Source organism: Varanus komodoensis, unplaced genomic scaffold (genome assembly GCF_004798865.1).
Source record: "Varanus komodoensis strain SLA01 unplaced genomic scaffold, ASM479886v1 scaffold10, whole genome shotgun sequence".
Lineage (NCBI taxonomy): Eukaryota > Metazoa > Chordata > Lepidosauria > Squamata > Varanidae > Varanus > Varanus komodoensis.
In genome coordinates, this window is record NW_025335269.1 from 1125892 (window position 1) to 1139130 (window position 13239).

A 13239-nucleotide genomic window follows, 5' to 3' on the forward strand; every position below is an offset into this window, starting at 1 on the left:
GGAAGTAGAGTCTGGGTGAGGCTGGGCCGCGTCAAGTATTCACCGCTGTGGTGGTGGGCCGCTCATCCCGCATCGCTCCCAGAGGCCTTTGAAGGCCACAGAGCCCCTCCCCCATGCCCCTCCTGTCCCGGTGCGCAGCTTAGAGGGAACATTGCGCTCAGGGTAATGACTCACACAGGTGCGTGTGAGAAAAATGCGCGGGCCGCACTATCACTAAACTTTGATATCAAGTGGGGGCCACAAAATATCATCCCACGGGCCGCAATTGGCCCACAGGCCGCGAGTTTGAGACCCCTGCTCTAGTGCATGAACTTCAAGTAGAGGTGAAGGAGGACCAGGCAGTACAGCTGAATATGTACCTGTTCAAGAATTTATGTACTTCAGTTTTGGACAAGTAAAGTAATATATAATGTATGAGCAATGTGATTAATATGAAAAGCATACGATGGACAATACTTGAAAATAAAAGCTCGGCCATTTTTTCCATATGACAATCCATTTATGTGTATGTCTCAGTTTGTTATAAGGTGAACCTCCATGGTGGTTGAAGTTACACATCAGATCATGGAGTGAGTAAGTAGGTCATCTAGGAGAATCCTTTGGTGCAGAATCTGTAATATAATATTCAACAACAAAGTCTCTGAAAGATGACCATCAAGCCTCTACATAATAATTCTCTACAAAGGGGAGCTTGCAAAATAGATTTAATTTTACCTAGGCATCATACCATCACTTTTGATATGGAAGAGCATATAACTTATTTAGATTAAAGTCAAACTAAAATTGCTCATTTCATGTATTTAGTTTTGGTTCTGTTTTGATCTAGCAATCTGGCTATGTATTTATGCAATATTGGAAGATGAGTTGAAATTCTACATAGTTTTTAAAAATCAAGTTGCATTTGTTAATCACATTTTTTTCAAAGCATTTTCTACTGAGAGCTAACTTCAGAGCTTCCTTTCTCCTGATAGATGGAAATTCCTTCTGCTGGCATTATGAACAAATACATTGCCACTCAAGGCCCTCTTCCACACACATGTACACACTTCTGGCAAGCAGTTTGGGATCATCGAGTATCACTGATTATTATGTTGACAACTCTCACAGAACGAGGGCGGGTAGGTAGAACGCTTTTCAATCTATTTCAGGGGTTGGGAGATGTGTGTGTAAAAAGAGAAACTGGGATTTTCATCTAGGGGAAATTTGCAACAGATTTAAATAAGTTCAGATTTCAATACATTTGACCTATGGATCTTACTGTGGGCTGTTTTTTTGAGACATGCAGAGTTTACTTATTTATGTATTTCCAATGTCTTGTATACCATCTGATTATTATAAAATCTCAAGTCAGTTTACATAAAAACCAAAAATATAAATATATATTAAAGTCATATTACAACCATAAAATAGTTAAAAACTCCCTAGTGCCCACAGTTGCTACAACTAATTAAAACACATTAATTAAAAAACTGTGAGAATAAAAGGGTTTTGGTCTGGTGCCGAAAGGAATAAAGCGTTGGCACCAGGTGCATCTCTCTGGAGAGCGAGTTCCATAATTGGGGCACTGTCCTCCTGGTAACTGTCCTCACCTCTCCCAAGGAGGGCTTTCAGTGGATCTTAGAGTTAACAGATTTGCTGATTTGTTTTTAAACTTGTAGGGGATTTGTGCAAGTGCACACCTGCACAGGACTGCCATTGCACTGATGTGCACTTGCAAATGAATGAATTAAAAGCTTATCAAAAAAACTGATTCTGTCAATGACCAGAATCAGAATCTGCACAGTCCTTGAAAACTGGAAGCTGGACAGAACAGATTTAACACGTTCTGTATATTTCTGCTTTAATATAATTGAAATACATACTTTTTAAAGTGAGTTTCTTTTCCAAGACAAATTACCAGGTTCCAATTTCAGTCTTGAGGATAAACTGGCAAAAATGGAACTGAGTTTCCTACTTAGCTGATAGGATTATACAGGATGCTTCTTAATAGATTGCATTATCCCTTTGGTATGTACTGCATATTTTATTAGTATTAGCTAGTAAATAATTGTGTTGAATATGCAGCCTTCTAACATAGGTTGCTACATTGCAGAAGGGAGGTAGCTATTATAACTTTTATTCTGAGCTTTATAAGTGTTACTCATGGTCTTTCATGGTGGTGAACATATTTTGAAGATGGAGTCCAGCACTATGGATAGTTCCTATAACTCTCAGAACAAAATATGCAATGGGAGTTACCTGCCACCTCTGCACAGAAAAAGTAGATGCTGCTGGATAGAAAATGAGAATATCAAACCAGAGTTTTTTGTTTTGTGCTAGACCAAATGTCATCATTATTGGCCTGATCCTCCAGATGTTGTGGAGTATGGTAACTTTCGTGTCAAATGTCAATCTGAAGATTGCACCATTGCATATGTGTTTAGAGAAATTGTTGTTACAAATATTGAGGTAAGTGATCTTTATTTCTACTTTGCTACAAGAAAAAATAGATATTGAAACTTGTGATGTACAAATGTTTATGTTTCGCTTGTGTCCTGATCTTACTGCTATTGCACGTGGTCCACTTGGTTAAATTTGCCTCTCCTCCCAGCAGATGAATCCAGGCACATAACTCAATATCAAGTGAATTTTCTGATATTACAAAAACATAATTCTTGTCTTGTAAGTTAATTTTTAAAAGCAATTCACTGTAACGTGTTCAATTACTTGTTACAGGGCACAAACATAGGAATGGAGGGTTTCATTTTACTAGAGCTCATAAATCAAGGGGTGTTGCTGAGGCTGTAGCCCCATTATCATGCGAAGGAAAGCCAAGTTTATCTGTAGATCATTCTTGAGGATATCTGTAGAAACCTATTTCTCTGTATCTATGTACCTGTTGCATAGATCCTGTAAAATTTGCTGAAGCCAGTCAGAAGCACTGTTAGGGCTGAACATACAGCATTCTTTTTTTTTTTTTTGCACATTTTTTATTACGATTTTAAACTAAAAACTAAAAAAATAATCAGTCATCAAATACGTCGGACGTACTGGGTCAGCCCCCTATAACATATCTTTTAAACATTCTATAATCATATTCAAATCGATTTATAAAAATTTATAGACATCTTTAAATCTAAGCCAAGTCCCGTTTCTCCAGCCATTCGTAAAAAAGGTCCCAAGTTTGATAGAAGTCAGTATCTTCTTTCTCCTTCAATAATAGAGTCAATCTGCCCATTTCTGCACAGTCCAGAATCTTTTTTAAAATCAGTTCCTCTGTGGGTAGTTCCTCACTCTTCCAGTATTGAGCAAGCGCAATCCTCGCTGCTGTGATTAAATGTAGTATCAACTACATTTCTTGTTTGCTAATATTTTCCAGTACAATACCTAACAAGAAAATTTCAGGTTTAAAAGCTAAGGGTTTTTGTAGCATTTCCTCAATCCATTTATATATTTTAATCCAATACTTTTTCACATATTCATAAGTCCACCACATATGGTAAAAAGTGTCCACTTCATGTTTACATTTCCAACATCTGTTTGACATATTTGGCAACATTTTAGCTAACCGATTTGGCAACAAATACCATCTATAAAACATTTTATATAAATTTTCTTTATACGAAGTTGCTAAAGTTACCTTAATATTTCTCTCCCATAAGTTTTGCCACTTTTCTAATTCAATATTATACCCAAAATTTTGTGCCCATGTTATCATAGTTTCCTTAACCTGTTCCCCTTCCATTTTCCTGTCAAGTAGGAACTCATAAATTCTTTTAATCATTTTCTCATCTGTTTTTAACATCACTTGATCAAAGGCTGTTAGGTTTATAAAACCCCCATATTTTACAATCTTTAGCATATCTTGATTGCATCTGCACCTTATACCACCACGAGATATTGAGTCCCTGTTCTTGTATTTCTTGATCTAGGTTCAGGCCCCCATCCTTATCCAAAATATCATCATATCTTATGATCCCTTCAAAATTCAATAGCTGTACTTCTTGTTGTGAATCAGCCTTCAGTATTTCTCCTTCTTCGGAGTGGTATGCTGTTATTTCCATTGCTTTGGCACCTGTTTCTCCTTCTTTAGAGATGACAGGATCCTCCTCTTCTAGCATAACTCTAAATTTTTCATAGAACTCTTGTGCTTTAAGAATTGAATCCAATTTATATCTTACAGAGTTCCATGTAAAAAATATTCCTTCTGGTATTAGCCACTTAAAGATAATCTCTTTCTTGATCAATTTTGTAGTAAGGAATCGATATTTCTTTCTTCCCTCTCTAATCCTCCATGGAATTTGTATCAGGACTGTCACCTCCTGATGATCATCTCTCTTTAACGGCTTCTCCTGTACGGCCTTCAAAACATTATGTCTTATAGACCTTAGAGCAAATTTGACATGGACTTCTCTCGGAAGTTTATTTTTTCTGGTATAAGAGGAGTTGACCCTAAAAACAAGATCAATTCCCATACCCATGACTTCGTTCTTGATTTCTAAAAGCTCCGCCAACATGACAGTTATGATGAGGTCCTCATTTTTCTCTTCAGGTATATTCTGAAATCTTAGATAATAAGATGCCTTCTCCATCTCTAATATAGCCATTGAGTCCCATGTTGACTTATTTGTTTGCTTAATTAAATATATTTCTTTATCTACTGTCTCCAATTTTTCACAGACTTGTATTTTCGTGTATTCTGTTCCGCTTTAAGTCAGACATCAGATAATTGAGTTGTCACCTCTCTAATAGAGTTCTCCAATTTGTCAAGTCGTTCTTTTTGCTCATTTGATAAGTTTTCCAGCCGTATTGACATCGCCTCTTGAGATGCTTGCAAAGTTGTTAAAGCCGCCTGTATCGCCATTAAGCTTTTTGCAACATCTTCTTTCTTAGGCTGATGAATTGGACTCTGACCCACTGAGGAAGGTGCTAAAGAGGGCTGAGTTTTCCTCATGATGGAAGTTGTGCACCAAAGAAATTTCAATATATCAAAAGAAAAAGGAGGGAAAAAGAGAGAGGGGGGGGAAAAAAAGAGAGACAGAAAAAAAGAAAGTAGCTTGCAATAATTCCGATAACCACCGGGTGGCAGCAAAAGGCTATTTAAAAGGCAAAAGGCTATTTAAAAATGAAAAAATGTCATCAGACCCAGGAAGATTGGAAGCTGGCCAAAAAAAATGGCCACCAGCAAATTAGGGGCTTTTTCTTTCTTCTTTATGCCAGTTATCAACAGATACAATTTTTCCACAGGTAATATTGCAAAAAGAAAGTAAGTAAAAGAGTAAAAATGCTCACCAGAAAGACATCACAGTAGAGAGGAAACACCATGTAACAAAAACTTTCCTGGCTAGTGTCCAATTAGCCTTGACAGAAGTCCAAACAGGCATCCAAAGTGTATGCTTCAACTTCTAATCTTCTATCCTTTGATTTAGTTCCATAGCAATTATTCACTTTGCCTTCGCCCTTAGAGAGATTAGAAGAAAAATCTTTCTCTTCGGCTTCAATTCAGATAAGAGTCTTCACATCCTCTCATATGTCAGTTGCCGCTTAAAAAACTTCGAGAGGGCTTTCTCTTTCTTCTAGGTCAATTATAAACAAGTACAGCTTTTCCATGGGTAATATTGCGAAAAGAAATAAGAAATAAGAATGCTTACCAGCCGTCTGATGCTTATCTGGCTAAAGTAAGCTAATTAATCCATCAGATGTCGAGAACTGGCAGGGGCTAAGAAAACCCCCTGTATTGCCCGATTGAGAAATGCCTGAGTCTCTTCCAGTAGATATAGGATTGCCGTCCTACACCAACCAGAAGAAAAGGTGCCAGGCAATCTGTCTTCGCCCCGACAGGGCTTAGATGAGTCTCCCACGACTCGCTACCAAGCAATACCGGCGTGATAACAGAAGCTCCATTAATCACGTCCGTGTCGTTCCGATGCCATCTTGAAAGTCAGAACATACAGCATTCTGAACTCCCTGAACACTGAAGTGTTGCTCTAGGACAGGGGTCCTCAAACTTTTTCAGCAGGGGGCAGTTGAAAGGTGCCAGTGATGGACACAAGCCAGTGAGGGCGCGGTGAGGCAAGGTGAGGTGCTGATGGGTGTGCAGCGAGGTGAAGCAGCGGCAGGCGTGAGGCGAGGTGGCAGCGGGCACGCGCAGCACAGTGCGGCAGCGGGTTGCTTGTTCAGAGATCGTTTTCTCCAAGCGAGTCCAAAACCTCTAAGGCGGGCTGGATAAATGGGCATGGTGGGCCAGATATGGCCTGCAGGCTGTAGTTTGAGGACCCATGGTATAGGGTCTCTTCCAGAATGGAGAGAGTGTGTTTGTACATTTCGAATAAGCCTTGAAGCTTGAGGATGTTCTGATTCCTTTATGTGGCATGTTCTCTCAAGAACCACAGATCTCAAAGTTCCTTGGGCATAATCAGGAGGGAGAGATTGCTGATGGGAAGGAAGAAACACCATAACAATCATAGAGATTTATCCCAGGAGTAGAGGCAGAGAGAGCTATTGTTAGGATTTATAGGCCTAGATATATGCATATAAGAAAAATGCCCAGTTTGTGCTCTCCAGCACTCTTTCACACACACACTGCTTCTGTGGCACCTGCCTTGGTTCAGAGATTCTCTCAAAATATGTTATCAGTATGCAGTAAACCCAGACTGCTGGTTTAATTAATATATTCTGATTCCTCATAAGATGTCGAATTTATATACATTCCTTATTGTAGATACAGGTCATACAAAGTTCTCCAATTCTAGAAAATACATGGTCAGACAAGATTTGTCTCATGTATTTTAATATAAAAATATCAGCATAAGATTAGCAAATACAAGGCTTATACGCACATAAATTCAAACTTGATTCATTCAGCATCATATCAAGTCAAGGCTTTTAAACACAGTAACAATTATTAGTATCAATTTAACCATATTGGTTTTCAGGCAACATTTGGGGATAACTGGTTTTTCGGCGCCAGGTAAAGACCTTTTTGTTTAAACATCATTTCAATTGTTAAAACATATGATCTGGCCAGGGCAACTTCTTCTTCCTTCTCTTTCTCCCCCTATATTTTTATTTTATACTGATAATTTTAATTTTATATTTGTAAATCAATGTATTTTTTGTATTTTTATATTTAATGGTAATTTATTATGTACTATTGTATTTCAATGTGTTTTATCATGTTGTAAGCCGCCCCGAGGTTTCGGCAAGGGGCGGCATAGAAATGTTATAATAATAATAATAATAATAATAATAATAATAATAATAATAATACTAACAACTGATCCAAAAGGATATTTTCCACATGTACAGAATCTCCTATATTTGAAAGCTATAAAATATGTTTAGCTTGTTATTATTTTGTTTATATCCTGTTAAGTCAAGTTTCCAAGGATAGATTTCTGTTCTTTAAATCATTCCTGTCTAAGTAATACTGCTGTTTATTGAGATAAATGATTAAGGGTACAATGCTATGGCTTGTAGACACAGTCTGGCCAGCCATAGCAACAGTCCCTGTTGTGACTTTGGAAAAACCTTCCATGGATGTTTTGGGGTTACTCCACCTTCAGAGAGGTGCCCCTGTACCATCTAAGTTGTTGCAATTCTTTCTATGCTGTTTGAGGGCTCGAAGATGGAAGATGTTTTCAGGGCAGGAGCTGCTGGGGTTGTTCTGGGGTACAGGGAGAGCAGGAGTAAAATTAGCCCTCTTAATGTTTTTTGAGGGTGAGGGGAATAAGAAAGCAGTCCTCATCTTTTTGCTCCTCCTTTGCTTGACTGGATGCCTACAACCTCCAGAGTTTGGAAGGTGGCAGGTAGCCACATAAGAACACATCCTAAAATGACATACGTATAAAAACATTGCAGAATCTCATAACATGGTGCATGACACAAGAATATTTTTCTGATTTCTTCTGTTTACTCTTTGAGAAGATCACTCTCACTGTTTGATCACATACCTGTTCTTAAGATACTTTTAAAAGTTTTGTGCAGGTGATGTATTAGTTCTATAGTGACAAGTGCTTTCCTTTTGGTGTTCTAAGTATAAAACTTAATACCCCTTGTCTGAATTTCTGTCTTATCAGTAAAAAGTACCAATGAGACCATCAGCAATGGGTATTAAAAATCTGACACTTCTTTTCCTACCTGGAAAAACTCAAAGATAAGAAAAAATTAGTCTAGTATCAAGAGGCCAAGTTGAATTGCAATAGACTTTGTAAATTTGTAGTACAAGGCAGAATTATCTTGGAGGAATTTAATTATTGACTTTCCTAATTTTTATTGTGTAGACAAGGTGGTGTATATATGGAGTATTTCCCACATTTACAATGCTGCTATGTGTACAAGCTACCTTATATCTTATTCAATGAGATTTATAAAAACACTACTGTAACTAATTTTCAGTGAAGTATGCATGGTTCCAGGATATATTTTTTTTGTCCAGCTAGTGACTGTGGCAGAAGCTGAATGAAGTGTTAGTAAGCTAAGTTATCAAAATCTGCGGGTATTCTACCCTGGAGCAAGAACAGCTAAGCTATTTAGACAACTGAGACTGAGCCTCCAAGAGAAGTTTATATTGGAGAGATAATTCAATGTAAAAGATCAGAAAAACAGTTTTAAAGTGAATTGGTCAATTTATAAAATGTTTTAAACTATTTTGATCCATTAGAATTAAAAAAGAAAGAAAGGAAATGGAAACATTGACCAGACTTTAACTTAGGATGAATCAGAATTGCAAAATATTCAGCAAGCTTTGTATGGCTCTTGAGCAGGCTGAATGTTAGGGGTAGAAAAACCACAGTGAGAAGCACAGTGTAATTTCAGATATGTAGAAAATAATAGTTTTTCCCATTGACATGGGAAATATCTAACTGTGGGTTTACTTCTACTTCTTAGAAGGCAAGAGCTACAGGATTTGACCCCCCCCCCCCTTGCATACACACTACTATCCCCTCTTCATATAAGCTTTCCTCAGTTTGTCCTGGCCTTGACTTAAAGCAGTTGTCAATTTTTCATTTACTCTGTTTTCTGCTTAACTCAGCTTTTGCTGAATAACTCTTAAGAAGCCTTCCTTTTCTTTTTATTCCTGTTGTTTCTCTAAGCTGTGCTGTTCTTTTTCATGCTGTGTGTTTGAAAACAACCTCCATTTTTCCCTTTTGACCTTTTGAATCAAACTTGTTAGACTTCTCATTCTTTTCTCTCTCTCATGACTTCCATTGGAAAATGAACCAGCAAGGTGGAAGATGCAACGAGGAAGTATGTTAGGAATATTAGAAAAAAGCCTAGAGAAATTTCCCCATCAGCAAGGGAAACTTCGCTCTGTGAGTCATTCTTTATTCTATGAACTGGAAGCAGAAAAGGGTACTGATTTTGCAGTGTCCTTGATGCTTTGGTGGATTTCAGAAGTGGTGGGTGCAATGAAGAGCATTAAAGGTTTGACTGTTCACAAAGGGGGACAGTTTGGCTGAATGAGAGCTAAGTTCCTTATTGCAGCAATAGCTAGAATGCACAGAGGTGGTGGGTGTTTATCTGCATTTGTCAAGTTAACACAGGTATGTCTGGAGTCTGACTAATACTGATGACCACAAAAACAAAATCACTGAAACCCAAGCTAACCATAGTCTTGCTTCTGCTGACCATAACAGGGCAAAAGGGGTTTTGCAAACCATGCTGTTTTCTGGAGGAATTTCCATATGAAAATGCTTTCAGCATCTGTTTTTCAGTGCAGCCAGGATAAGGTAAAGGCTTCCCCTTTTCAGAGCATCACTTCTCTGCTTGAGTAGCCTATGATTTTTTCCCTAAAAAGACTTTGTGCGTAAAATAAAGGCTTTTGTCATAGTCGATGTCTGTACAACTTTTTAAAAAGAAAAGACTCAACCATTCACATAAAAGGAGTAGGCATTTTTCTTCTTTATCAGATTCCCAGAGGAGGGTTTCATATGGGTCTTATTAGTTAATATGTTTCCACTAGGTCAGAGTTCTATACCCTCAGGATCAAACAATAAGATGCTTTTTTTAAGGGCCACTTTAGTGAGCAAGACTCCTCTAGACTTAACTTGTCTCAGCATGCACTGTTTTAGATCTAGAAGATGAGGGATGATCCAATAATTCTCACATAGATGGATTTTAAAACTGTTTATTGATTATCTTTATTGATTCTGGCTTTCTACCTTTACTGTCTAAGGGCATGTTGACTGTAGGCTTACACTGTTCTTGTCAGGACCCAGCACTTCAACCAGTATCTTTTTCCAGGGACCATAGTGAAAGTGGAATCATACCCACACATAAGCTGACAACTTGCACAAACATTGTACACCTTAGAACACCATGCCAGGGAGGATGATTGAATGCCCCCATAGCTGTCTTACCATTTTGGTTACTGTGCCTAAAGGTGCTAGCATCCCTTTATGGGGCACTGGTGAGAAAGTGTAGCTCTTGCCATCAGAAAAAGCCGTGGTACAACTCCTTTATCCTGTAGACAGCTTCTTCTATCCTCAGTGATAGCCAGGCCTGAGTTAGAGGTCCTCAGGGCTGCAACACATGCAGCAAGTAGAAACTAGTTAAGTACAAGTGCAAGGGTGTAGCTTTAACATCCAGCTAGTCTTGCCTTTGTTCTTCTGAAGTATTCTCAGCCTTTTAGTGAAGAGATTCTAAAGGATGTCTTGCTAAAGACAAAAGATAAACAGAAAGCCATGCCCTCTGCTTCCTGAAAGAAAGGAACATCCACCCAGATGTTCCTTTCATCACCAAAGAATCAACTTCAGATATACAAATTCCAAGAGTGGCAAACCCACCTGGAATAACTCAGTTTCTCTAATATGGATCACAATTTTTCATCCACTAGGCTTAGAGGTGGCAGACAACAGTAGTACTTCATCTCCACTGCAGTGAAAGGAAAGTTTCAATTATTCTTACTCAGCCAGGAAGCCTCAGCCTACAAACACTACAAAATTGCCAGAACATGGTTATAAAAAAGAACTAGAGACAAATTATTCCCCATTTCCTTCCTCCCACCTTTAAGAAACAAAAGTTCATAGGAAAGACCACTGTCCTGTTGTTGTTAGGGCTCTAGAGAAAGAGATTTAATAGTAAGACTCATCAAGCCTTGGACTCTCTGTTTCTGAAGTCCTCCTGAAACAAATTAAGTTCGAAGTACAAGGCACCACTGTACATGGTTATAGACTTGCCTAACAGGCCAATTGCAACTTGGTTGGCAGTTCATTGGTAGTTGTTCTGTGTCTCCTTTATTAGATGGAACCCTGCTGGCTTTGTGTCTTTGGGCAGGTTTGTTATCAAAAGCAAGTAAGGTTTAGCATAAAATTCCACCCATTTGGGCCCCCTAAAATGTTAATTTTTCAAATTACCTTGACTGTACCTCCTTTTTTAATACAAGTGCAGAGCCCAGCCAGGGTCAAAACAGTGCTAAATGTACAAAAACCAGACACATTACAAGCAATTATACATTTAATATAATGCTTAGTTTGATCCTTTATCATTTTATTTAGATAAGGTTCGTTGTGCAGTTAGAAACAACTACAAATGCATATGTAATTTTTGCCTGCTATTTGGCAGACACAAGACAGAAGGTTAGCCTGAACCAATGAAAACAGAGGGACTGAGATAGTATCACCTGTTATAAAACATCACAGGAACTTCTTTTTAATGCCTCCTGTTTAGTGATTGCAGTCCAAGTGTTTTTTAGAAATTGAGTCCATTTATTTTATCTTAGCTCTTCCCATTTGGAATAATGCAAGGTAAAAATCAAACTAGTCACAAGATGTACATCAGGGTAAAACTTAATAAAAACAGTTCTTCAAACTTCAAAGGAATTAATAATAATGTCTTGTCATTTCTCAAAAATGCATTATTTTACAATATATTGTTCAACCATCTCTATCCACCTTTCCTGAAAAGGTGATTTAAGACCTTTAGTTCTCTGCTAGCATATTTGATTGAACTTAGCTTCCCTCCCTTCTAAACATGGATTTGCATGATAATGATAACAGTTTTGCAAAACTTACCCATGAGAATTGGTCCATGTCATGCTTCTTCAGTACTTTCTTTTTTTAATATATGTCTATTCAGAGGTAACCCCTTCATGGATCACTGCCTTGTCATGGCGAAGGGGCTTGTGTAGCTCAATGAAGCTATGAGCGATGCCATGCAGGGGCACCCAAGACGGACAGGTCATAGCAGAGAGCTCTGACAAAAGTTGATCCACTGGAGAAGGAAATGGCAATTCACTCTGGTATCCTTGCTATGAAAACCCCATGGACAGTACCAAAAGGCAAAAAGATGTGGCCGGAAGATGAGCCCCTCAGGTCAGAAGGTGTCCAATGTGCTACTGGGGAAGAGCAGAAGGCTAGTACTAGTAGCACCAGAAAGAATGAAGTGACTGGGTCAAAGCTGAAAGGACACTCAGTTGCGGACGTATCAGGTAGTGAAAGGAAAGTCCGATGATGTAAAGATCGATACTCCATAGGAACCTGGAATATAAGATCCATGAATCAAGGCAAGCTGGAGGTGGTCAAACAAGAGATTACAAGACTGAACATGGCCATCTTAAGAATCAGTGAACTAAAATAGACAGGAATGGGTGCATTTAATTCAGATGACCATCAGGTATACTACTGTGGGCAAGAATCCCTCAGAAGAAATGGAGTAGTCTTCATAGTAAATAAAAGAATAGCAGAAGCAGTACTGGGATACAATCTCCAAAATGACAGAATTATCTCAGTTCGAATTCAAGACTACTGTGATGTTGAATGGTTTATTCAACATCACAGTAGTCCAAGTCTATGCCCCAACCACTGGTGCTGAAGAGGCTGAAGTTGACCAGTGCTATGAAGGCCTACAACTCCAAAAAAATCCAAAATTTGGAATTAACTCCAAAAAATGATGTCCTTATCATCATGGGGGATTGGAATGCTAAAGTAGGAAGCCAAAAGATAACCGAAATAACAGGCAAGTTTGGCCTTGAAGTACAAAATGAAGCAGGGCACAGGCTGGTAGAATTTTGTCAAGAGAATACGATGGTCATAGCAAACACTCTTTTCCAACAACCCAAGAGACGACTCTACACATGGACATCACCAAACGGTCAACACAGAAATCAGACTGACTATGTGCTCTACAGCCAAAGATGGAGAAGCTCTATACAGTCAGTAAAAACTAGACCAGGAGCTGACTGTGGCTCAGATCATGAACTTCTCGTTGCAAAATTGAGGCTTAAATTGAAGAAAGAAGGGAAAAGCACTAGGCCACTCA

General features: G+C 38.4%; 1 protein-coding gene across 9 annotated transcripts in view; it reads left to right on the forward strand.

The window, feature by feature from the left end:
* PTPN3 (protein tyrosine phosphatase non-receptor type 3) overlaps positions 1-13239 on the forward strand; it is a 136231-nt gene that overhangs the window by 89046 nt on the left and 33946 nt on the right. For all 9 annotated transcript variants that reach the window (XM_044452310.1, XM_044452302.1, XM_044452295.1 and 6 more), the window contains 2 exons: positions 972-1118; positions 2320-2448. In XM_044452310.1, the coding sequence (XP_044308245.1) occupies positions 972-1118; positions 2320-2448 (276 nt within the window). The remainder of the gene's footprint in view (positions 1-971; positions 1119-2319; positions 2449-13239) is intronic.